The sequence below is a fragment of the Adiantum capillus-veneris genome, chromosome 26 (genome assembly GCF_014529385.1).
Source record: "Adiantum capillus-veneris isolate H3 chromosome 26, ASM1452938v2, whole genome shotgun sequence".
Taxonomy (NCBI): Eukaryota; Viridiplantae; Streptophyta; class Polypodiopsida; order Polypodiales; family Pteridaceae; genus Adiantum; species Adiantum capillus-veneris.
Genome location: NC_140956.1, coordinates 24,857,536 through 24,884,627, shown reverse-complemented (window position 1 = coordinate 24,884,627; position 27,092 = coordinate 24,857,536). Strand labels below are relative to the sequence as shown.

The following is a 27,092-nucleotide window of genomic DNA, read 5'->3' as shown; positions in this document are numbered from 1 at the left end:
TTCGCCACAGGCTGCAGCCAACGCTTGGGGAGGAGGTATCTCGAAGAGGCACGGCAGTCAGTAGGTTATACGCCAAGGGGCACGGCAGCCAGCAGATCATACACCAAAGGGTGCCAATACGAAGGGGCAGCCAAAGGGTACATCCCTCGAAAGGGCAACAGCAGGGCCACCAGCATCACCCATTCATGGGTACGTGCACGCGTGTACACATCTCTGTTCTGTTTTCTGTTTACAGAATTGAGAAATAAGGTTTAGGTTACCTCATATGCTCGTATGCACATGCGTACCACCTTTCTTCTGCTTCCATGTAACTCCGGGAAGGGGGGAGGAGAGTAGCGGCGAGGGTGAGAGGCTCACAACCTTCGGGTCCCGGGAAAAAAGTTTGCTCTGATACCACTGTAAGGATTCTGGGTGCTAATCCTTAAGTAAGTACTTAAACTCATGATTAAGACTTAAGAAACTAAAACTGAACTTAGAACAAGACTTAGAAGACTCTGTGTTTGATTGATTGATTGTGTGATACAAGGGCTTCTTATATAGGAATTGAATAGTCATCAGTGAAGAGGCATGTCTCTTTGTGAAGAGACATGACTTTAGGCGAAAAGACACATCCTTTCGGCGAAGAGCTGCAACCATTGGGTGAAGAGTCGCATCCGTACGGTGAAGGGGTGTGACCAGTCGTCGAAGGAGTGTGGCTTTTGGCGAAGAGGTACGTCCTTTGGGTTAAGGGGTGTGACCATCCAAGCGCAGGGGTCCTCCTTGGCATGGCACTTCGCGTATCTGCAACTAGGAGTAGATGTATTGTTGCTAACATAGTCACAATCGTGACAGAAATGAAGTTGGCCTTGGCTCCTCCATCAAAGAAGATCAGGGCTTCTTGGTCTTTCACTTTGCCCCAAGCTCGGCAAAGTTCTGTACTCTCGTCCATCGTGCTTGGGTTAGTACCCACCCAATCTGGAACCAATCCTGTTTTCATCTGGCCTTTTCGTCCACGTTCCTCAGTTGCTTTCGAACTCTTAGGCATTTCTTCATCCTTGTCGTTCTGTTCTTTCGGTGCCTTTTTGGGGCACTTCGCGGAGATATGCCCAGTTTCCCCGCATCCAAAACACTTCCCCTCTTTGATGTAAAGAGCTATCTCTTGAGGAGTGAGTTTGGGTCGTGCATCCTTTTCTTTCTTTTCTGGGTTGCTCTTCCTCTTTCTACTTTCAGTTTTCGAAGTCTATTCAGTCCTTTGCATCATGATTTCATCTTTGGGGTAGGTCAAACTGCCTGAGTGAATGGCAAAACCTCGTTTCGCATGACTCATCAGCTCCTGAATGGAAGCTGACTTTTGTTCTAAGCAGTGATCTCGGAGTCTTTGTAGGAAGACCCAAGGTAAACCAGTCAATGTGTTCTTTGAACGAGATCTTCTTAAACGAAGAGGCGGGTAGAAAAGAGCTCGAGAATCTCTCGCAATAAGCGTCCACTGTATCCTTCTTGGTCATCCGAAGATGGTTCCAAGCAGTTCGTATATCGCGTTCATACTCTCGAGTCAGCCAAGAAGAAATAAAAAGCCTTTTAAATTTCAGCCATTTGATTGGTGTTGTCTTGTTTAATAGAAGCGTGGACCACCAATTTCGAGCATTTCCCTTGAAGTAAGAGGCAGTCCTCCGATTCTTGGAGTGCTCTGAGTAACGTCCTCTTGAGAAAGCTATGTCAAACTGCTATATGAAAGACAAAGCCTTTGAAGCATCTCTATAACTAGAAAACGTGTCAAATTTAATTGACTGTCCACCTTCCTTAAACTCTCGAATTTTTGCTTTTATCTTCCAGAAAGTCATACTGGTTGGCTTTATAAAAATTCTTCTTCTTTGCATAAAAGCTGTTGTCGGTAAGAGTCCGAACTATCTGAAGACGAGTCCTCCGTAGAACTGTCAACCACGTGGCGAGATCTAGGCTTCTTTGCCTTTTTCTTGCCCTTTCCGAAGCTTTGCTTTTTGCTTCGCTTTTTTGCGTTTTCTGTCTTCTTCGCTCGAGTCAGAGGAGCTAGAAGAACTCTTAGAAGAAGAAGAAGAACTGGGTACTTCTTCAAATCGAACATGCTTCTTTTGCTTTCTGGCCGATGCAAATATAGATTGACGACCCAAATAACCCGGGAAGTCAGGTCCTTTCTTGTGCTTTTTGTCGTTCTTTTCTGCTTTGTTTTGCGCATCAAAAAGTTGAGCAATTTGTGCATCAACCACCTCTTCTAATTCTTGCTTTGTGTACATCCTTGGAGTAGGAGGTTTCTTCTGTGCCAGTTTGAGGGGTGGTTCTGTGGTCTACTGCCATTGTTCATGCACCTCGTTGAAGGAGGTTTGGCTCATAAATTTTGCAAATTTCGGATCCTTCACAAAATTTAGCATCATCTTTGTTGCATCATCGATCAATCGTCGACGCTCCATCTCCTCAGTCTCCGCCTGAGTAGGCCAAGGTGGGCCGTGCGTGAATCTTCGTTGTGATCTCTTCCCGCATCTCCGGATGCAGAGGAAGTCGACCGATCTCTGTCTTAAGCCATAAGTGCCGCATAAAAAGGATCGGATTTTCCGTAGAAGAGAAATCGTCCGTGCTCTGATACCACTGTAACAGACTTGGACACTCCAAGTCGAGATTCTACCGCGACACCACAAGAATTCACTTAAAAACAATTCACAATTCACAATCAATTCACATTGGCCCAGTGGAGTTCCGTGCCTAGAGATATTGGCCCCAAAGACTGGCGCCCCTTTCGGTATTTCTTTTTGTATTAATTTGCAACTCAAAGTACAAGCGAGTAGTCGGGACTCACTCTCAGACTCTGCGTCCAGATGCTCTGAGAAGTGAGAGCCCAAACTACCAATATATAGATTTACAAGGGATGCTAAAAGCAGAGCAAAAGCTGAATTTAAAAGCTTCTTCTTTATTCCAGAAGCTCTCTTGAACCAATAAAGCAAAAGCCTTAAAAAAATTAAAACCTCTCTTTTTGTATTGCGTAGGCTGCTGTGTAGACCAAAAATCAACCCAAATCTGCCGCAAAAGCTGCGCGCTAGCTGTACGGACTTCCGTGATATGCGCCTAAAAAAGCGGGTTTGTCCGTACAGTGCAGCCACGTCATCATTTAGCGGGTATGCCAGCTAGGAGTCCTTGCCAGAGGGTGTGTGTGTACTGGACAGCCACGTCACCAGTTTGTGACAGAGAGAGAGAACAATAGCCACTTGCAATCACCTAATCATCAATAATACCCGAGTACAACTTAATCAATAGCCAAGGTGGGCCGTTAACGACTCCATCACTTGGATTAACATAAGGATACCCAAAGCCGGCCGTTAACGACCGTTTTACTTGAACTAAGTGATAATTGAGGAATTTAAGCTCCTTACAAGAGATTAACATGCTTTAGCACTGCAGATCATAGAGAACAAAGAAAATACTTCGAGAATCCAAGTTCAATGATTTGGATGATAGTGGAGTTGATGATCATGGAGCCCTTGTCTGTGGCACTCCTCTCTCTTTAATATTAACTTATCCACAAGAAGAACAGAACTTAAACTAGAGATGATGATGGGTCTATGTCATTCTTCCTGCTTCAATTTCCCTGGTTGCTTGCCTTATTTTTGTCGAGATGTCACGTGACACATCCAACCCTATGTGTCCGTGGACAAGCTACAGCATGATCAGGGTTCAGTTCAGTCCAGTCTAGTCAGTCTAGATTAGAAGTGTTGTGACACTTTTGTGAGTCTGTTCGCAGACCGTGCATGCCCAGTCACTTAGTATAGATGCATATCCTCTGGTTGCACACAACATGATCATAAGCATTCCCATCAGAATCCTTCAAGGGAATTTTCCAGTGCATTTAGCCTATTTTCCCTATTTTTGACATTTTTCACTTATTATTATTATTTTTTTCCGATCCTTCTATTAGTTAATGAAAACTGCCCATAGGGCTACAACCACCTCTTCAAGAGAGGGCTACAACAAGCATGATGGGGAGACTCTCCCAATGAAAAAACAACATATATACAATGAGGCTAAATCAAGAGATGGGAGGAGGGAAGAGCCACACAGGTGGACAGTAGTGCCATCTGAGCACCCCCTGGACTATGGTGTAGAAAGGCCCAGGGCGCCAGAGTCGAAGGAAAGCCTCGCGGCGCTCTTGCATGCGGTCTGAGCTGCCCTGTAGTCCCTCAAGTTGTCCTCTGAGAGTATGGATCAGCTCTAGCCAAAAGTCACAAACAGTCTCTGCTGGTGGCACAAGGCGAGCCTCAAAGATGCGGAAACAGCGGGCCCGCCAAATGAACCAAAGTGTCAAGCCACTGATGAGCTCCCAACACTCCTCTCTTTCACTGCACCACTCCTGTGGAGTAAGCTCTGTAGTAGGCCGGAGTGTAGGTCGCCCCCCCTACATCACTATCATCCTGCTCGTGGAAGATAGCTCAAACTGAAGTGCCGGGCCCGTGAGGGTGGACCAAGCCGCTGCCCCCCAAGTGTACTATCGAGTCGTGGAGAGAGCAGGCATCAACTGAAGAACTCATAGCCACACCTGCTGGGCCGAGGGACAGTCCCAAAGACAGTGACGCTAACTCTCCACCAAATGGTCACAAGCTGCACATGTGGCCGAGAGACCACTATGCACTAGCTAGCTCCCTACTGCTGTGGCTCTATGTGCGACCAGCCACTGAAACAAGGTGACTCGCCTCGGCTGTCTGGAGTCCCACAACCTCTCCCAAAAGTCTGCCAAGAACTCGACTGTGAGACCCTCCTCCTGCCAATGACGTGCTGCAGCGGGGAGGGCTTCTCTCTGTGCTGCTAGTATATGGCGTCCCAGTCGAAGAGTGTACTGAAAGAACGGGACTCCTAGGTGGTCTGCAGAAGAGAAGGGGTCCCTCCATAGCCACTCACCAGGATCCCACTGTACTCGTGCCAACGGACAACACTCCCAAGCCCATAGCCTCCAGTGTCCTGTCTCAAGAACTGCTGGGTCAGGGTCTATGACGCAGGTCCGCCCACAGATGCCCACTACTCGGATCCTCTGAAAACAGCACTCTGCTACCTACGGGGTCTCTACTGCAACTCGCTGTAGTCATCCCCCACCCTGTAGCTCGAAGAACAGGGCTGAGACAGACTCTGAGCAGGCCCTGACTGAAATGAGAACCTCCAATCGTGTGAAGGCTCCCATCCACCGGGGTGCTACTGGCTCGAGAGGCGTGAGCCACTCAGCTGGAACTGACTCTGAGCTCAGCTGGAACTGACTCTGAGATGTCCTGACACATGCTCTGCACCCCTCTCATGCCTTGTAGCTGGAAACCCTGCACCTCCTTTGACAAACCTGTGAACTCTAGCCAGTCACCTAGAGAGCACGCTGGACCTGCTGCCATGGGACCCCAAGAAACATGGGGCCGACTACCAACCAAGTGGCCTCTCTGAGTGCTAACCATGGGGTTCCAGACGAGGGGCTGCCGTAGGCGCTCCTCCGTGCACGTCGGCTGTCTCTGCTCTAGGCCACGCCGTAAGAGCTCCCAAGATCAGCAAACTCACAGCAAAGCGGTCCTCCAGTCTCCTGCTCAAACCAACTCGGCGCAACTCTGTAAAGATCCATCTGGTCGAAGGTTGCCAAGGGCCTCCTGACTGAGGCACCTTGGCACGAAACCTCTGCAGCAAGAACTCCTTCCAGGGCTCCTCTCCTGGAAGAAGTCCTTTGACTACGAACTTCCCAAGAAGGGCTCTGCTCTGCTGTGCTGGATCAATGATCCCAAGCCCTCCCTGAGAACAAGGAAGTGTGATGACCGACCAAGCCACCTTGGCTCGGGCAATCTGTGTGTCACGACCTGACCAAAGGAAGTTCTTGATCAGCCTCTCTACCTGGCTGATACAAGAACTCGAGAAGATCCAGCAAGAAGTGATGTACCACATAGTCGCCAACAACACCTGGTTGGCAACTACTACTCGACCAGCCAGCGAAAGTCGTGCCGAGCTCCAATGTAACAGCTTTCTCCTGATGGATAGGAGAAGAGGATCAATCTGCTGCTCGGGGGACAAGTCCAAACCAACCTGACAACCCAAGTACCGAGTTGCAGTCCTTGGGTGAATCCACCTGAAACCCTCTCCTGACATCCAATCTGGCCGAGGAGCACTGCCAACCGAGAAAGCCACTGTCTTTCTCCAGTTGATCAGTGCGCCCGATGCACAACAGAAGGTCTCCAAAGCCTGCTCACATCTGTGTAGATTGGCCTCCTGGCCCTCTTAAGTACAAGGCTGAGTCATCGGCAAACTAAGCGTCCAGTAGCTCATCTCCCCGAATAGGGAGTGCTAAGCCCCTCAGACCAACTTGCTGTGACACCAAAAATCTACTCATCGCCTCCGCATAGAACAGAAAGAGAAAAGGGGGCAAGAGGACAACCCTGTCTGACCAAGCGTGTGAGTATGAAGCGCTCACCTCTACCTCCTGCCAAAAGCACCTGACTGTGAGCCTGTCTGTACAAAGCTGACACCCCTCTGATCCAAGCATCTGAGAAGCCCATCCTGCGTAGAGTGCCCTCTAGAAAGTCCCAGTCAACTTGGTTGTACGCCTTCTCAAAATCGAGAAGAAGAATCACAAGGTCCTCCCCACGGAGCCGTGCCAGGGCAGAAGCCTCCCAGAAAGTGAAGATGTTGTCAAGGATATTGCGTTCCTTGACAAAACCTGTCTGAGTCCCATGTATAAGGCTCTCCAAGAGTGGCTGAATCCTCAAACTCATAGCCTTGGCAAGAATTTTGTAGGCTGAGTTGAGGATGGTGATGGGGCGCCACTGTCGAATCTCATCCAAGGAGCCACCCTCCTTTGGAATGAGGTAAATCAGGCCCTCACTCATGCTATCCGGCATCACTCCTGTGTGCAAAATGTACTGAAAGGCACTACAAAGATCTGGGCCAAGCAGGGCCCAGTACTCCAAGAAAAAGCTGAGAGTCAGCCCATCCTCACTTGGAAAGCTACCACGAGGGAGGGCCCTAAGAGCCGTGTGCAGCTCCTCAAGCTAAAGTGGCATCTCTAGCCTCTGGCGCATCTCCTCGGTCACAAGACAAGGCATCTGTGCCCAAACCTACTCCCTGCATGCATCTTGCTGCTCTAACTGGGGCTCAGTCGACTATAACTCACGTTAGAAGTCAGTAGCAACTGCACGCATATCCTCGGGCTCACAAACAACTGACCCATCGGGTCTTCTCAACTGATTGACCTTGGCATGCGAGTGTTGAGGTCCCACTGTCTCAAAAAAAGCACCTGTCACTCTGTCACCCACCTGAGTCCACTGAGATGCCTGTCGAGGAAAGGCAAACTCATGACGCCTCTCCTCTGTGCTAGCAAGCTCCTGTCGAGCCTGCTGTAACTGCTCCTCCAACCATGGACTGTCTGGATGTTGCTCCTGCATCCTCTGTAGTGAAGGAATGCCTCGTCTGAGACGTTGCTCCTCCTCTCTCGCTACAGCCCGGCGAGCCAGAGACTCCTGGAGAAGAAAGTGGCTAAGCTGAGCTAGGCCTAAGGCCACTCTGTTTGCAGGTAGAACCTGGCTGTCCATGCCCTCTGTCCAGAGAGCCTCTACCCTCTCTCTGAGTGTTGAGTCCAACAAGACCCGCTCTAGGATGCGAAGCATCATGCTCCCACTCCTCTGCATGTCTGCCACTGTGAGGATCACTGGTGCATGGTCCGAGAAGGATGTCCCTACCAGGATGCCCACTGATCCCCCCAAGTCACTGAAGTGGTCACTAGTGTAGAAGCGATCTATCCGCGATAGATTCACTCCTCCCACTCTGCGGTCTGATCTAGAGAAGGCAAGACTGGCTGGAGGCCTCACAAAGCCAGAGTGCTGCCATGTATCCGAGACCCTCAAAGTCATACACAACCTCTCCCAAGTTGCTAACTCGACTCCATGCACAGTAGCATGGCTGCCTCCAATCCTGTCAGAAGGGTCCTCCAACATGTTGAAGTCCCCTCCTACACACCAATGGTCAGCCTGCGACAAAGACTCAACAATCTGTGACCAAAACTCTGCACGAGCACTCGTCACATTGGGCGCATAGATGTTCAGGAAGCCCACTAGGCCACCCTGAACCGGCATAGTAATCCACTGAGCCCTGCCTGGCACAATAATCCCTTTGCCCACAATGGCGTGCTGCAATGAATCCGCAATAGTCATACATACCCCACCCTGGATGCCTCCAGGTCCAAAAGTAGCTGACCAAAAGGTATCATATCGTCCACGCAAAATCTGACCACATCGTCGAATGCGGCTCTCACACAGATGGTGCTCCTGAAGTATAAGGAGATCAATCTCTCCTCCCACAAGGCAACGCTGAAGCTCCTGACGCAATCGGTCCTACTGTCGCTGAAACTGGGGTTCACCTAGTCCCTGCACGTTCCACGAGACGATCCTCATGGGAAGCGAGAGAGAACAGATGCTGCCGCAGCAGCAAGATGGGCTATCTTCGAGGCTGGCTTGGATGGGGAGTAATCCGCATCCGAGCGTCCTCTAGATAGGCGAGACTGTAGTGAGTGCCTAGCCCAAGCCCAAGTAGAGCGAGCCGTGTGTAAAGCAACCTCCTCTGTCCAGGAGTCCTCATGAATGTATACATAGCAAGGCAAACACTGCGTATCAGCAAAAAAGTACACCACAATGTGCCTACATCCTGCTGAGTCTGGGGGTGTCACCGCAAACTTGGCCAATGGCCACAAAGTCTGCAGCAAATCTGTAACTCCAAGTTCTCCCATGTGATGAGAGGACTCGAGAACCTGTGTATGCAACCATCCCAACACTGAGTCGAGGGACCACTCTGTCTCGGCCCTACCACAGAGGGGAAAGGAGAAACCAACTGCTGAGTCCAAGGCCTCTGTCCCACTAGCGGCGAGGAACAAAGCATGGACCCTGAAGCAGGCTGCCTCGTGGTCTGCTGCGAAATCGCCGAGAAAGCGAGTGAACCCGTAGTCGAAGAAATCCCAGCGGCGTCGGAGGTCAATGCTCGTCAGACCACGAGGGATAGCTGCAAGGGAAGATGCCTGAATCTGCAGAGGGGGCCGCAAGAAGGGCTGACCCTCTCTCGCTAGGCGACTCGTGGCAAAGGCGTTGCCAAGAGATCTCCTAGCCGCCGGCGAGGGACCAGTCTCCTGAGTCGATTGTGGAAATGGCGCAGGAGGGGGGGGAGAGGGAGCTGGGGGGAGCGGAGGGGAAGAGGAGCGGGGTGGGGCGACAGAGGTAGAGGGGCGAGGTGGAGAGGCGACGGGAGCAGAGGGCGGGGGGGAGGATAAGGAGGAGGAGGGGAACTCTGAAGGGGGAGCGGCTGTCGAGGGTGAAGCGGAGGTGGAGGCTGGCGTAGGGGACTCCTCCTGCTCAAGAGGACCAAAGCGGTTCCCCGTGGGAACCCACTGCTGCTGAGTAGGCACCTGAGGGCCACTGTGAGTGTCAGACTGTCGCTGTGGCCCCTAGCGTCGACGGCCACGGGCTTGCTGCCACCCCTCCTCCGCTGGAGCCCCAGGCTCGGAGGGTGGCTCTAAATCTGTGCGTTGTGCCGCTGATTGTGGCTGCGGCCCAGCCTTGGCAGGCTGGGGCTGAGGCTGTGGTGCAAGTCGTGGCCTCCTTCGTGGACAGGCCTTCGCTAGGTGGCCCATCTGTCGGCAAATGAAGCATTGGTTTGGGAGACCCGAGTACTCCACGCTGTCTAAACCAACCCCCACTCACCCGAGGCAGAAGGATGACCTTCGGGAGCGTGTGGGTATCTCTGACCAAAACTCGAACTGAGGGGATGCCAGCCGCCTTGGCTGCAACTGATGTTGCCATACGAGGTGTCTCTAGGACAGTCCCGATGGCAGAGCCAATCGTGGAAAGAAGTGGTAGGTACTCCCTCCGTAAACCCGGAAAGCAGACTGAGATGGGGATGTCTGCCTCCTCTACTAGCACATCTGAAGTCGGGTCAAAACCATGTCGCCACTGTCGAAAGTGGGCGCGTGATGCTCGGATGGCCAATGGACTCATAGCTATGACCTTGGAAGCCATCTCGGAGGTCTCGAACTCAATCTGATAGTACCCCGTCCGAGAATCTGGCCGTCCAAGATCTTGCCCACCTCTGCGAGAAGGCGGGCCTGGAGAAGGTCTCGCAGCTCTCCTCTGCTAGGTCGGGTGTCGAGAATTTTGCAGATGACCGAAGTCGCCTGCAATCACTCTACCTCAGCGGCTAGGCTCGCTTGCTCTGTCGGCGATAGAGCAAGTCGAATGGTTGGCTCAGCGGGGTCGGGCGAGGGGGCTTCTGGCGAGTCCCTCTGTGGCGAAGTTGGAGCCTCCATCTGTGTCTACTGCTATGTTGTAAGAAGAGGTCGACGGGTGGACGCTGCAATCGGGCGCAGGAGACACAGTCCCAAAAAAGGAAGCAATGCCGAGGAGGCCGAACTGCAGTGGATGACAGGGAGAAACTGAGGGCGCGGGGGGGGGGGGGGGGGGGGGGGGGGGGGGAGGGGGGTTGGGGAAGGCGGAAACGTTGGCGGCAGCAGGAGGAGGGGGTGACGGGGGGGGCGGTAGAGGGTAGGCAGCGGGCGGGCTGGAGGCAGCGGGTGGGCTGGCGGGGGGCGGCGCAGGTTGACAGGCAACGCGGGGGGGGCATGGGGGGAGGCAGCGGGTTGAGGAGAGGGGGGGGGGTGTGAAGCTAGGTGTGCGCAGGTGGAGCAGCAGTAGCGAGCTCGCGCTCCAGATGCTTTTCCACTTATTATTTTTAAGTGACTTTTGTTGGAAAGTAGGTAGGGCAAATTGAGTAAGTTTGTATATAAGCAAACCTAGACTAGCACTATTTGGCAGAAGAGGCAACAAGAGCCCAAGCTCAAGATGCAACTTCTCAGCAAGAACCCCCTTGGTGGTTTCTCCTCCAAGCAAAGACTCCCTTTCCTAGCGTTTTTCATCAACGTCAGCCATTGGTGATTTCTTCAACAGATACCCATCGCCCAGACAGTCCCAGCCCTAGCGTTTTTTCTCCAAGAAGATTTGCAGCCCTGGCAATTTTCAGGAGCTCTAGCGTTTTCCAGATTTGCAGCCCTAGCGTTTTTTGAAGCATCATCGCCCTTGTGTGCATGGCGATTTCAGCAAACAAAGACCTGCAGTTTTCAGCTGCAGCAGATTTCAGCCCATTAGCGTTTTTGGACAGCAGTACAAGTACAACAGATTTCAGCCCTTAGATCGATCTCGCCATCCCCGTCGTCGTCATCGACCTAGCCTAGACTTGCATCAGTCACATGCATTCAGTTTGTACCAGTTTGTGTAGTCAATAGTAGACCACTCTCGTCGACGAGAGTGGGGCCTTCGGAGGAGGGTTTTACAACGTCTTTGGTGTCATATTCTCTTCTCTCTCTGTCTCTCAGTCTCATGCACTCCCATTGATTGTGTCCATTCACTTTGTTTGTGATCATTGCACTCTCTCATTAAGAACGGAAGGCTCTCCCTTCCATAAGAACAAAAGGAACCTTGAGCACTGTTCGGAGCACTCATCTTGAGCAAAGTTCAAACATTCATTCCGTTGCACCTTACATGAGAGACATCAAGAAACCTCGAATCCTACTCTTGCTTGATTTCCACAGCCAAGGTCGCCTTGATGCTCTTCCTCTCCTTCCTCCTTTGTTGCTTCAAGGGCGAGAGAGAGAGAACGATTAAGGCTTAATGATTAAGGTCGCCTTGATGCTCTTCCTCTCCTTCCTCCTTTGTTGCTTCAAGGCCGAGAGAGAGAGAAAATCAAGGCTTCAAACTATCGACCTTGGCTTAGACAACATAGATTATATAGGATTAATGAGGCTTAGACTAATAAGATGGGGTCTAACGATGGCATAGGAGTGATATATTTCAATCGAGTATGAGGGGGAGAGAGAATTCTCCAAGGGTTGAGCATGAGGAGGAAAGAGAGAGCGTGAGGGCTTTAGCATGAGAGCGGGCTTTTCCTCTTGAGGGTGTGGCCTGAGAGAGATCTTTGGCTTCCAGCACCAGGCTTAACTTGTCGTGATCCCCCCTTTTTTGCATGCTATCTACCAGTTTCTAAGTTTAGCTCCAGTTTCTTTTCCCCTACCACTAGCGATATCGCTAGTGGAGGGTGCGGGTACCATCTCTGATGGCGTGGCATGGTCGGGGTCGAGGTGCACGAAAACTGCCGAGAGGTACCGAACAGGGGGTGCCATGGGGCTTGAGCAACTTTCGCTTCGTTGGCAACGTCAGCCGCGCTCTCTACTGCCTAGCACAAGCTAGTCTTGCCCTCTCCTTCCCTCTGCTCGTTGGTTGCGCCTCCATGGTCCTCCTCATTTCACATTTAAAAAAAAACCCTTAGTTAGTTTTGGGCGGCCTTAACTTGAGTTCCTTGGGCTGCCGGCTTGTAAACCACATTTTGTTTACATGCTGACGATGGCATTGCCTAGCACAATCTTGAGACACAAATCTCATCAAGAATCAATGTGCTTTTCTTAAGGCACCACATTTGGCGTATACATCGATCAAGGCATTGCTCACCACGGCATTTGGCATGCACACTGACCAAAGCATTGCTGGTCCACCTTCCCACTGCCATGTTGGGCATTCCCCGTAATCAGTGCTCTCCAAGAGTCAGCCTTTCTCAATTAAAAGCTTATCACGAACTTTATGTGTGTTCATTAAAGCACCACATTTAATACATATATAGACCAAATCAACACGTTTTGCCAATAGCCCGGGCAGCACAATTTGGTCCAAAGCCAAGCATAGCATCCTTTCCTGGAATTTCCCTGACCATATCATCAATTAATGCATTCCAAGTGATAACAGTCTCGATGGAAGCCCTTCAACAATTGTCTGAGCTTTCGTAAAAACTTCACACTTAGTATACAAATCAGCCCCAAACACTGCCAAGCCATAACATTCGGCTTATATTTAGCATTGAACCTTACCTGTTCTCGAGCCCTGGTCGTTGATCAATAAATGTATAAGCTTCAAATAGACTTTATCTGCATCCCTTTTCTCTTTTTCCCATCATGGAAGCGGAGCCGCACGACAACGGTAATCACGGAAGATTACTTTCTTTCAAGAAGGGGGGATGTCACATACTGCTGACGTGTCAAGTCACTGAAAATCGGAGCCAACCTGTAGATCCTGGCCGAGGGGCCTAAACCCTAAGAGAAGCAGGAGAAGAATTTTTATCAACTTGCAAAGTCTTGCCAAGTGGCACACTCTCCAACTCTTGCATAGAAGATTATGACATGGCAGCTGCACGGACACCGGCAATTTGCGTTGGCAGTGCCACGTGGCATATTGTACGGATTTCCGCATTTTGCACTGACTGTGATGAGGTGGCAGCCTATACGAATTTCTGTGATTTATGCTGGGCAGCCTTTAGTGCCAGAGCCAGATGCTTTTGAGTTTGAAAGCTTTTCATGGCCAATGGCCTTTAAATATGAGCCAATGGCTCATTCTCTGGCACGCTCCGTGTGAGGTGCAAAGGATGGAGTACCAGCGATGTACTGAGTTCAAGCAATATAAAGAAATACCGAAAGGGGCGCCAAGGTTTGGGGCCAGTGCTCTCTCGGGGTGGAACTCTGCCACTCCCCGTCTCATGTGTCGTGCATCTCTTTCAGTTCAGTTGTTATTTGAAGTGCTTAACGTTGTTCAGTCTGTTCTTTTCCGTTGGCACGTGGTGCCCGTCCCTGTGACACTTCGCATCAAGAGCAAGATAGTTCTTGAACTTGACTGAGTATTTCTATATGAGATGTTTTGAAAGGATTCTTATTTTTCCGAAGTTGTGGAGGCCTGATCACATGGAACGCAAAATTGCAACTGGGAATGGGGGGCGGAAACTGCCATTCCCTGTGACATGGGGGGTAAACAGGAATGGGAATTGGGGTTGACTGGAAAACCACCTATTTTTTGGCTGCATTTTTAGATGTGTAGTGGTTTGCCAATAGGATTTTGTCATTTCAGTGTTTAAGTCCACCTCAGTTGATGGTTGTAACTGTTCAGTCTCTTATGCCATTTTGACCATATTGAGGATTAGTAATACATCACATTTTGGCCATATTGAGGATCAGTAATACATCACATTTTGGCCATATTGAGGATCAGTAATACATCACATTTCGTTTTCTCATAAAATGACATATCTCAGGGGTGGAGCCAATGCAAGGACAGTATCTGAGGGGCTTGTTCATGCTCTAAGAGTAAAAACATGAACAATATTTAATACTTAAAACTGATCCTACAGGTTCCACGAAGCCCACAGCAGAAGTCTAATGAAATTCTTATTCTTCCTGCGCTGGAGCCTAAGCTTCAAAGGTGGATGAGTCCAGAGGAGGTGAAGTCCATAGCTCATATGCAGAGAACTAGTGAAGAAAAGTTCGTCGCAGCTGTGTTAACAGGAGAATTTAAAGAAGAGTACTATGAAGAATCTGCAAGTAAGTATGGAGTTTTCTTTTTGCCTCAAAAGCATGCAGAAATTTCAAAGAGTCTGAGTGGATATGTGCTCGTTTATCTCACTTGAAGAGATTAGAGTTTGAAAGTAGCCTCTTTTTAGCTTCCTCCAAATAATGTATTGGTTGAATGGACTGGTTTACAGGCCCTACTGCTTCAGCGTCATCTGATGAGACTGTAGAAGCTTCAAACTCTGCTAGTCATGAAGAAGAGATAAGCTCAGCAAATCAAGCTGACAAACAGGCAGGTCTTACTTCTGCATCAGTTTGCCTTTGTTTCAATAGTGCTGATATGAAGGTCAACCATAATAGCTGCCTTTTTGGTGTCAACTAAAGCCCTTATTTGTAGGTAAAGGGATGAAGTCCGATGCGCTACAAGTTGATTCAATCAGGCCCACAAGCACTGAATTTGCAGGAGGGAAAACTCCTCAAGTAAAAGCTACAATTTTCCAGCAACGAGACAAATTCCGTGTTGGTCCACTACAAGCTAGCCTCAAAGGCACACATGGGCCGAATTTGCTCATGGAGCAAGCAACTGTTTCAGTCGAAGATTTTAAAGATGTGCAAAAGCCTTCCATGTCAGCCTCAACGAGCTATTCACATGCGATTTCTGAAGGTCTGAATGTTGTCAATGCTTATGAGAGCTCAAGAATGACTATGGAGGAGTTGGGAGAGACCACCTCTGCTATTGAATTCAGAAAGGATCTCATTGTACGCAAATATTTGGAGCCCTTGGAAAAGGATTATTCTTCAGATCTTTCTGCAATAAATTTCAAACGCTTCAAGAAGGTTGATAGTGTAACATAATTTTTCAAATGTGACAATGATTTTACATTTAGCCATATGTATTAAAAGGCCCACTACTTTGTTTCAACAGAAACTTGACAGCTCGGGCAACAGCTTTGCTGCTCTAGTCCCATTTGCGAAAGAACCATACAGGTAATGATCAAAGTGCTTGCTTTAAATCAGGTGCGTGGGTTACATTGTAGGTTTCTGTATTTAATGGCATTGAAAGATTGCTGTAACATTGCTCTCATTGGAGGGAATTTCATGGCTGAGGGCTGACGGAGGCCGACGTTGGGAGTCACAGCCTGGCTTTGTTCTTTGTGAAGTAGTCAATTTGATCTTCCCATCATTAGAATATGCATCGGACACTTTACAGGCGTTCCACCCATGTGCTCCCCTAATCGAACTCTACTTTTAGCTACAACACTGCTGAAAACTGCTGGCTGAATTTTCTAGGACATAAAATTTTATAGGCACAAGAAGCGACCAGTGTCGTTCAATTTACAGATGCTCTACTTGCAGAACTGTTCATGAGTTCAAGTGACCATGCCCATATCATTGTCAATGTTTCATTGGGTGGAAAAATGCTGCTTTCGTTGGCGTCTGATCACATATCGCTACGGAGTTCTACGCCTGATGTTAGTGAGATGTTCTAGCATTTAGTCAGCACTACACATGGAGCTGATGGTCATATTGTCTTGTGGATGACTACCGAGTATAATATCATAGATTGAAACATTTGCGTATGTTTCATCTTGTAGATGTTTGCATATGTTTGGTATTTGGAAGTATGTTTGGGTTTAGGGTTTAGGGATTAGCCTTACCTTACCCTAGTATTGAATGTTCACTAAATCTTACCCTAGTGTTAAAGCCAACTTAGCCTCACCTTGCCCTAGTATTAAATTCTAAACCTTAGCCTCACCTTACCCTAGTATTGAATGGTCACTGTTAAGTTGTTAAGTTCAGTTAAGTTTTCACTTTCAACTTTCATATTTCTTGTCTATTATAAGATCTCATAATGTCAGCATTGTTTGAACTTTAATGGTTTTTCTAACAAATTTATCTACAAATTTGGCTAGAATTTTGGTATAACATGCTTCCATACACCCAAGCATATGCGTATGATTAATATGCTTCCTGTATGCTTCAAACAATGGAGTCTATAACCAACACTTTTTGTTATAGGTGAATTTGGGCCTTTTCAGGATTCATCTAGGAACACTCATGTAATTGGCTAGAGAATTTTTAATATGCCGTAGTAAAAAGAGCAAATAAAATTCAATAGTCTGGTATCTTGGTCTAGACAAGAGCACATGAATTTCTCTCCTCCTTTCCGTTTAAATTTACAACATGAAATAGGATGGCAAGTGTTTGTAACAACCTTGATGTCATCGTTCTAAATTGTATATTCATGTAGGGAGTCTGACTTCAACAAGGAATTGCAAGAGTACGCAGCACAAGAGAAGAAGCGGAAGCAAGCCGAAGAAATGGCAGAGGAATTATTCAATGCTGAGCAGGTGGGTCTTATGTTGTATGTAGGTAGGCTCATTCAGTATGGGTGTCAAGCTAGCATTTTATGAATAGCTAGTCCCAAATAGGAAGGTCTGCTGCATCTTTCTACAATGGGTAAAGTAATTGACAAGGTTTTTTTTTGCAGCTAAAGAGAAAGAAGGGTGTAGGCACATCGTTGGTGACAGCATTGCGCGAGGGAAGGCTGAAGATAAATACATAGGGATTGACTTTGCCCACCAGTACTTAGGCCACACAAGCACCTCAAGTTTCAACCATGGTAGATAGAGATGTTAAATACAATCTGTACAATATGGGAGAAAACGTTGTATTAGTATTGGACCTCGATTTTGAACCCAAAAATAGGTCAAGGAACCCGGTTTAATACATTGAAAATAGGCCTCCTTGTCTACAAATGATCATAGACTTAAATGACTCTTTTTTCTTTAAGAACTTTTTTTTTTCTTCTATTAAACCCTTTTTATACACTTGCATTTACAAAACCTCCCCAACTCCCAAAATATCTTTCGAGTTTCATGTGAAAATTTGTGCATTATTTGTCACCATATTTTACAGCCTCTTATACTTTAGCCGTAGTCATTTGTTCTTTAATCTAAAGATTAAAGAATAGTTCAGTAGTCATTTGACACGTTTACAAATTATGGCACTCTTATCTCCTTTATCTTGGGTCTTGATGGCCTTTTTTTTGGTGGAGAACAGCTAAACGTCTTGGTCACTTGTCGAAATTGCTATATTTAGTTGATTTCGACGATTAAGTCCATTGAATCTGGGGCTCAAAAGTATTGGAGTCTGACTTTTTGTTCTATTTCATAGTTCACAAAATCATTGTCAAAAGATACGAAATCTCTCTTTGAAGGCTTTGAAAACAAGGTTATTAATGACAAATCACCTACTTTTTGCAAACGTCTATTTTTTTCACCTTCCCTCTATTTTGTGAAAGCTTTGCTTCTTTTCATTATTGTATTTTCATTTTTCTTCTCTAATTTTTGAGTTTCCATGGAATCTTCTACATGTCGCCCTTCTCATAGCATAACTTCATGTGACTTTCATAATGTTAAAGAGGATGGTCTTTGGAAACCTATGTCTTTTTGTGTGAATGATTGGGTAACAATTCTTTCCTCATGCAAAGGTGTGCACAGGGTAATGAGAACCAAGCGAGATAAAGTTGAAAACTATTGGAAAGGTTTTGTTCTTGTTTTCAAAGTGATCGACAATGGTTGGCTAGCTAAAATTCAACATGTGTACATAGCCAAAGATATGGTGGTAAACTTGGATGAACATCCCATGCTCCATTCTTACTGTAAGGAATACAAATGCTTCTCTATTTGATACAATGAATTCAACGTTCTTCCATTGTTCTCTCTCATTTTTTGATTCTATTTCGGTTATCTTTCCATCAACAGTCGTGTATTGATAGCCCGTGGAGAGCTTAAATGGCATATTCAAAGCAATTCATAAGGGAATTATAGATGTTATGTATGTTGACAAGCCAAGTTCTTTTTACAAAACAATGGATGTGTTTGTCTATTTTGTAGAATACAAGGTTCTATCAAGAGAAGGTGCAATGGAGAACTACATGAGTTTCCCGTTCCCACAATAAGATCACTTGATTGGAAAGCCCTTGATGTATATACCATATCAAGCTTCAAATCCAAAATTAAAGAAGACATCCTTAAAGCTATGTCTCCGGGTAGGATTTCAAGAAGGATAAAGGTTCAATGATTCTTGCATATACATGTCTTTGTGGCATGTTTCAAAAAAATGGATTTACAGAGGACAAGGACGATGTGGCTTAATAGAAGATTGTTTACATGGTGAGCCAAAGGCTCTTTTTCTATTATCTGAACGCAGAAGCCACCACGTGCATTAGATTTTATATATATATTTTTTAAATAAACATCGCTGCCATGAACGTAGAAGGCTCTAAATAAAAAAGACTCCACGTGAAAAGCTGCTTGCAATGAACAAACTTGCAGACAAAGCTTATTATTTGAACGCAGAAGCCACCACGTGGCATTAGATTTTATATATATATTTTTTAAATAAACATCGTTGCCATGAACGTAGAAGGCTCTAAATAAAAAAGACTCCATGTGAAAAGCTGCTTGCAACGAACAAACCTACAGACAAAGCTCGAAGATGCTTAGAACTTGCGAAGTCCAGATCAAGCTGCTTTTGAGAGCAATTGAGCAAGACAGAGAATCGGCCTTCTTTTGTAATGAAGCCTGAATACAGCTGCCCCGATCTATCTCTCTCTATCCTCCATACACACATATCTCCAGATCAACTCGTCAATGCCCCCGTAAACACCATACTTTGAGCTCGAGGACTACGTCTACAAGCATCCGAAGTATCCTCCATCTTGATGATCTACAAATATAACCAGGTTTGAAAGGTCTCCACTACTCCTTTCCGGTTCTGCCCGGCTTGCTAATGCACGGACAAACATCGCGGAAAAGAATTTGTGTGAATCTTTAGAATTACGCATGGGAACTTGCTGCAAAATATTATTTCCATGAACATTGAAGGATGGCCGAGGGCATAGGGTTGTTGAATCTGCATGAGCTATAGTTGGAGCGAGTTGCGCCTGCAGAAACGAGCTGAGTATGGTAGTACAAGCTGGACATGATGAGCACTCTCAAAGATTAATATTTTGTGTGATCAATCCATGGCAGTGGTCTCTTCTAGTGATACTGAAACAAAAGATATCAGATTTCAGTCGATGATCAATTGGCCTAATCTAGAGTTGAATCACCAAAACTCATTGCCTTAGCAGACCCGTTCAACACATTTTCCTTTTGATGCTATCAGGTTGTTGGTGATGTAGACGGAAGAGAGGCCAAAGAAATAGAAAGAGTAATCGTCGAAGTGGAGATGAGGGCAGAAAAGCTTGGCAAGATCGATCGACACACCGAAGCTTATGATGGTTAGCTGCTTGCACTTTTAGCAGAGAGTGTGACGGGATTAGTGGCAGACAACTCAATGTCGAGGGAAAGGCATTGGTGAATGATATCGAGTGGAACGCCACCCATACTAATGTCCATGAGTGTCATGTGATAGTAGTTCACCAGATGCGTATTTTGATTATTGACAAGCGGATTGAATATAGTGCCTTCCGCTATGGGGATGACAACCTCAAGATGCCCATTATCATGTGTAGTTAGGAAGCACGATACATAACTCGGGTTAGCCAGCAAGGAGGCAAGAAGACATAATTGATGACCGAAGCAGCTTACAACACACACACACACACACACACACACACACACACAGATAGTACTACTGATCAAAGGACATAGAACATAAAGTTACATCTGCGTGTTTTGTGTATGGCAGGGAGGACATATATTCACAACACTGTACGTTCCAATTACACAAGCGCAACTCAACCTCGACAACACTGTAAGGTCCATTATTTGCATCCAATTTCCATGCGCATGCGTTTGCTTGGCGCAACACATAAACGCTACCGTGCAGGGCACGGCTTTCGTTTCTTATAATTTTTTGGAGAGACCACAGTGCCAGCTCTCCACCATACTTCTGTATGGCACCTCTGTATGACGTGCACTGTATACTTTGCACTTTCAATATGTGACGTTTCATTGCACGATGATATGTTTAACTATTCACATTGCTTTTTGTAGCTTGACTCAAATAACGGCTTGTAGATTGGACAATCGAAAAGCATCAGTACAACATTGCAGGTCAGTAAAGCACCTCATCTATTGTTGCATTTCATTCATGATTTATCTATTTGCTTGTTTTAGAATTTTCTGCATTACCTCATTTTCTTCAATTTATTTGGATCTCATTTCAAAACTATACACTCGATGTCAATCAACATTTTCACATGTTACTTACACACGCTACTTTTCGCATACGGTTGCTAGCCAATGCATGTGATGTATTACAATAGTGACTACACAAGTAGAATGCATGTGGTGTATCACAATAATGAATTCACCTTGTGCATTATTATTTTAGCTCTAAATAATTGATTCCCTATTATACATGTCCTTGTTTCTCCCATACTAGGTATAAGTTTGAAGTTTTCAAGACCTAGAAGATTACAATTTAATCGTTAATAAGCTAGGGAGAAAACTGCAACCAACTTGAAGCTAGCTTATCGTCCATATGTTAGGTCATGGTTTGAAATTATTGCATTGTATAAAGATTGGAGCATGCAATGTGAAATCTTTGCTCACAATCTAGAAATATGTCCCTCTTGCAGAGCGGCATACCTCACATATATAGTGATTTTCGAGGTCATCGGAAAAATGAAATAGACACTCTTGTTGCCCTTGCTTTTGTATTACTGTTGGGCGCTTTTCCATCTTAGCGACAACAACGAGACTTAGCAACATTGAATCTATAGTCTATTGCCAATCCAAGATACCAACCACGAATCAACAGTATCCCCTCTCTATTCATAAGACCAATGAGCGATATTTGGACGTAAGAGAGGCAGACATTATAATTATAGACAAGCTATCCATGAGATTTAGTCATTCTCTTGTTCCCTTCAGTTCTAGATGCTAAATGTCAATTTACATATGTCATGTTATATTCTATAGATGTTATATAGAAAGGCCCACCAAGCAAGACTAGTTATGACAAATTGGATACTGTAGTTGGAGAAGGATACGGTACCAAAGATACTTTCCATATTGACGATAATATCGATTGTAGAGTAAGCCAAAGTGACACACCACTTATCTCTAAAAGTGATGTGGTCCCAAAAAGACGGCGGTCACCTATTCCTCCCAAAAAGAAGAGGAAGTCATCAAGTACTCCCTCACATGCTAATCCAAAGAAAGGAGAAATAATTCCAAGTAAGAGAGAGTAAAGAAAGCGGTCACCGTCTTTGCCTTCTTAGGGGTAAATGGAGGATCTATGTGGCATGGAAGAGTTCCCTGTAAGTTCAAGAAATTCAAAGAGGGAGGAAAGAACGTTAGCTTTCTTACTTGATAAAGTATTGGCCTTTATCCAACAATTTGACACGGCTTTTGAATATTCTAGGAATATTCAAAGCTCCAAAATGTTTCTATGCATTTCTAAAAGTCAACCCGTCTTTGTCAATGAAAGAAATTGTTTGTTTTATGTAATCTTTGGGTGACAAGCATATAAAATTAAGCTCCATGTGTTCATATAATTTCTATGTAGACACATGTAAAGCACTTTACTCACTCAATGCAAGATACTAACACACAGATAACTATGGAAAAAACAAGTCAATAGTAATATACCCAGTGGAGTGACCATAACTTTGAAATAGAAAATTTCATGGGTGTAGCAATAATATGGCATTAGATGTGGGTACGATCCCACAGTAATTTCATATGTGAGACCTCAAGGTGTAAAGACCCATGCCCCAGCCAACCATTCTACTCTATTTTTTTTTGTCTCCATGGAAAGTACTAATTCATGTGGTTCTATCATAAACTTTGGTACTTCAATAAATCATGGATAGTCTTTTGATTTCAATTGTCACATAGCCCGCCAACTATGTAGGAGTGAAGGTGTGATCCAAAAACGTGTATCCATGTCTGAAACCGAACTGTCCTTGTGACCTCAAGCCTTGCATTTCACCCCTTGCCCTGAACTCATGCTCCAAAATAGATACGCACGTCTTGGCTAGTGTGTGATTCTATACCTTGTAGATTGCCTCTTGGATCGTCCTTCAAGTGAAAAAGACCATTTCGTTGGTCTTGTTGGAATTAGGGTTGCAAGAAAACACACACAGCTTGGAGAAGACGAAGGAAGCTCAAGGCACACAATAGAGAGTGTATTGTGTAGTGTGCAATGGAAAGATAGATAGCCCTAGAGTGATGGTCGTATATACAATGCACAGGAAAATAACCTCCTAAAGAGGGAAAAAATGCCCCGGTGATCCTAAGTGTGTTCACACACATCACTACCACATGTATATGGTAACAAATCCCCCCAGGAGTGATGCGGTGAACGAGAGCTGACATATGAGTAAAGGGAAGTGCCATTCCTTGAGGACATGATCGGTCCACAAAGGGTGTTGGGGTATAAAGCCCAATGTGGTAAGTGGGCGGGCCGCCTGGTATGTACATATATTCTTTTGTAAAAACCTAATAAGAACTCACTATGCTCTACACATTACAGTAGAGCGAGTTCACCATATCGTCGTGCTCTTCTTCTCGCACTCTCTCTCTCTCGCCGCACTTCCGCTCGTACTCCTTCAATTGGTATCAGAGCTCAGATCGAGGCTCAGGGCAGCACTGCAGGAGGCTAGAGTCACCAGCTCAGATTGGAGTGAAATTCAACAGGTAAAGACACGGCCCCAAATCTCGTGGGAGAGCCCAAGGGTTTGGTGTTGTCAGAATTTCATTCTGAGGTCATCTCGGTCACCGTTCGGCTTCGACAAAGTTCTGCGCAGGCCATTTTCGACTACGTGGTCTCAGCGGGTGCAGATCTGACTCTGCAAATTTGGGGTTTTCGGCCTACGACTGCAGGTGCTGAGGATATCGACACTCCCAGAGTGTTGATTTGTGGCTATCTACACATCGAAGGACGGCTCACAGTTCTTGGAGGCGTGTCACATACGACACGGGCGCATCTACACACAGACTGTAGGCGACATCCACTAGTTCATCAGGTAGCTTGTGTTTGCTGCTTGATATTCCAGATTTCATCCTGACATTGCAGGTACTTCCACATGGGATGTATTGTCAGAGATGATGTATGTCTGTTGAGGGTTTGCTGGCTGTGAGTCACGCAGCAAACAACCGTCGCAGCGGTTACAGCATACAGTGGGAAATTTGTGGATGTATGACTTTGTGGGAAGTCTATGTATTGTCAGATTTACTGCAGACTTTGTTGAGGGTCGAGTGAGGTTTTATTGAGTTGGGGGATTCTCGAATGTTGAGATCCTTTCGGTGATACAGGTCTTGGAGCGATCCCTCGAGCACCCTTAGATAGGCAGCTAGGATGTATTGACTGTGAGTTAGACAGTTGGGATTGCATCTTTGCTTTACTGCCGTTGAGGCATTGTCGCAGTCTATGCTTACAGGACAGTGACAGGACAGTCAGAGACAGTACAGGTGCAGGACAGGTTTACCCACAGCTTACAGTGTCAGAGAGACAGTGTTTTTGAGTTGTTTTTTGGTCTGTTTTTGAGTACACCAGAGCCATTTTACAAAGGAGACTCTGCCGAAATTTATGCAGAATCTGAAGCTTTCTTGGTTCATTTGACAGGTTGATATTGGCTCAGAGGTCAGTTTACAGGGGAAACTCTGCCGAATTTTTCCCAGAAAAGTAAACTACTGTGAAGCGTAGCTGTGGCTGGATCACAGGACACTGCTCTTTACAATATCAAGAAGCTGGATGGAACCAATTTCCCATTGTGGAAGAAGCAGATTTGGCACGTGTTGGTACAAAAGAAGCAGATAAAACCTATAAGGCTCAAGGGGATAAAACCAGAAGATATGGACGAAGATGAATGGAGCGAAATGGATGAATTGGCACTTTCTACCATTATGCTGACTTTGGCAGAAAGCGTTTACTTCAATGTAGCAGACGAGATGTCGGCTTATCAAGCATGGTTAAAGCTGAGTGATCTTTATGAGAAGCAGAGTGCAGCTTCACAGGTATACTGGCTTAAGAAGGTTGTTGACTTGAAGATAAAAGAAGGGACACCTATGTCCAATCATTTGAATGAATTCAACACAATCTATAGTCAGTTGTCAGCTCAAGGTGTCAAGTTTGATGAACCTGTTAGAGCTATGTTCCTGTTGATCACCTTGCCAGAAAGTTGGGACACTTTTCGCACATCTTTGAGTAATTTTGCACCTCCAGATGTTTTGAACATAGCAGGTGTAGAAGGAAGTCTGCTTACTGAAGAAACCAATAGAAAGACAATGGACAAAGGCAAAGGAACAACCTTAGTTGTCAGGGGAAGGACCAAAGAAAAGTACAAAGGTGGAAAGAGGAATCAGTCTCGTAGCAAGTTCCGCAGTGCTAAAGGCAAGAGTGACATAGAATGCTACCACTGTGGCAAGAAGGGTCACATGAAAAGAGACTGCAGAGAATGGAAAGCAGAAAAAGGCAAAGAGAAAGCTGAAGACCATGGTGAGAAGAACAAGTCCTCAGTGAAGATTCAAGAAATAAATGTGACAAACACTGTTGCAGAGGATGACAGTCTAGTGTCAGGAGACATCTACTTCTTGAAGAATACAATGGACTCAGCTCTTCTTACAACATCTGATGGAAATGCACTGAGTGACTGGATTATAGACTCAGGGGCATCACTTCATGTGTCTCCAAACAAGGAGTGGTTTACTTCTTATGTGACCACTAAAGATCATGTTCGGCTAGGCAATGGGCAGACATGTGAGATCTTAGGTGTTGGAGATGTTCAATTGAAGTTTCAGAATGGCTCTTCTTTCACGTTGAAGAATGTGAGACATGTTCCCGCAATTACAAAGAGCTTGATCAGCACAGGTTTACTTGATGTTGCTGGCTACGTCACCACTTTTGGACAGAACATGTGGAAGATATCCAAGGGTTCTATGACAGTAGCACATGGAGTAAAGTCTGGAGGAATTTACATGATTTATGTATCAAATGTCTCTAAAAATGTAATCAATGTAACCGAGCAGCCGAACATTTCTTTGTGGCATAGCCGGTTAGGACATATGTCCAAGAAGGGAATGAAACTCTTGTCTCGTTCTGGTTATTTGCCTGGCTTTTCATTTAATGATTTTGAATTCTGTGAACATTGTCTGTATGGTAAGCAAACACAGCAGCCACATAAGCATAGAAGCAATAGAAGAGATACACAGTTGGCACTTGTTCATAGTGATTTGTGTGGACCTATGCCTAACCTATATCTAGGGGGAGCTTCTTACTTTATGACATTTATAGATGATTACTCGAGGAAAGTATGGGTTTACTTTCTCAAGCACAAGGATGAAGCGTTTAGTGTTTTCAAAACGTTTGTGACACTTGTGGAGAATCAGAGTGGCAAGAAGCTTAAATGCTTACGCACTGACAATGGTGGAGAGTATGTTTCAAAGGCCTTTCAGGACTTTTGTGAGTCAAAAGGTATAAAACGTGAACTTACTGCTCCTTACAATCCTCCTCAAAATGGTGTTGCTGAGAGGATGAATAGGACCATACAAGAGAAGGTCAGAAGTATGTTGTCTAATGCACAGCTGCCAAATGGGTTTTGGGCTGAAGCTGTATCAACAGCTGTTCATCTTGTAAATAGATCTCCTAGCAAGGTTTTGCAGAAGGATTCAGTGCTAGAGATGGTATGGTCAGGCAAAATGCCCTCATACAAGCATCTCAGAGTCTTGGGCTGTGAGGCATATACTCACGTTCCAAAGGAATTTAGGAACAAACTTGAGCCAAAGAGTAGAAAGTGCATCTTTCTAGGCTATGGTAATTCTGGTGAGATGGGGTACAGACTTTAGGATCCCGAATCCAGAAAGGTTGCCCTCAGCAATGATGTTCACTTTAATGAATCCAAATATCATTCTAAACCAGAGAGGGTTGAGGAGATTAGAAGAGTTGTCTTCCAAGAAGATGGACCTGCACGTGCAAGACAAAATGTCAGGGCTCAAGAGGAGCAAGGACAGGATAGAGTGGAACCACAGGTTGTGGCTGATCCTGAGCCACCTATTGTGCGTAGATCTGGACGTGTCACGCGACCTCCTGATAGGTTTGTTCCATCTATGAACTATGTCATGTTGACTGATTGCAATGAGCCTTCATGTTACAAGGAAGCAGTGCAAATGAAGGACTCCGGGAATTGGCAATTGGCCATGCAGTCAGAGATGAGAGCTCTGCATAAAAACAAGACATGGAAGCTAGTTAAATTACCACAGGGCAAAAAGGCTCTACCTTGTAAATGGGTTTACAGGTATAAGATCACCGCTCATGATAGTCAGCCAAAGTACAAAGCAAGGCTTGTTGCCAAGGGCTTTAAGCAAGAACAAGGCATTGACTTTGAGGAAGTCTTCTCTCCGGTGGTCAAGATGACTACATTGAGATGCTTTCTTGCATTGGTTGCCATATTAGATTTGGTGTTGCACCAAATGGATGTCAAGACAGCGTTCTTGCATGGTGATTTAGATGTGGAAATTTACATGCAGCAGCCAGAAGGGTTTGTTGAGAAAGGCAAGGAAGATTGGGTATGCCAGTTGTTAAAGAGTCTTTATGGCTTAAAACAATCACCGAGGGCATGGTACCATAAATTCCACAAGTTTATGCTTTCTAAAGGCTGCAAACGTAGTGAGTTCGATCACTGTCTATATACAAAGAAGGCTAAGGATGATAGTTGGCTGATCCTTATTTTGTATGTGGATGACATGTTGATTGCTGGCAA

General features: G+C 45.8%; 1 protein-coding gene across 3 annotated transcripts in view; it reads left to right on the top strand.

The window, feature by feature from the left end:
• NBS1 (nijmegen breakage syndrome 1) overlaps positions 1-17,214 on the top strand; it is a 144,625-nt gene extending 127,411 nt beyond the window's left edge. The window contains exons 8-13 of one of the 3 annotated variants that reach the window (XM_086501170.1): positions 14,215-14,404; positions 14,566-14,663; positions 14,756-15,208; positions 15,297-15,358; positions 16,623-16,722; positions 16,863-17,214. In XM_086501170.1, the coding sequence (XP_086357296.1) occupies positions 14,215-14,404; positions 14,566-14,663; positions 14,756-15,208; positions 15,297-15,358; positions 16,623-16,722; positions 16,863-16,937 (978 nt within the window). In that variant the 3' untranslated portion in view covers positions 16,938-17,214. Of the gene's footprint in view, positions 1-14,214; positions 14,405-14,565; positions 14,668-14,755; positions 15,209-15,296; positions 15,359-16,622; positions 16,723-16,862 lie in introns of all 3 variants that reach the window. The other 2 variants (XM_086501168.1, XM_086501169.1) reach the window with 2 other exon arrangements.
• The last annotated feature ends 9,878 nt before the right edge of the window (positions 17,215-27,092 follow it).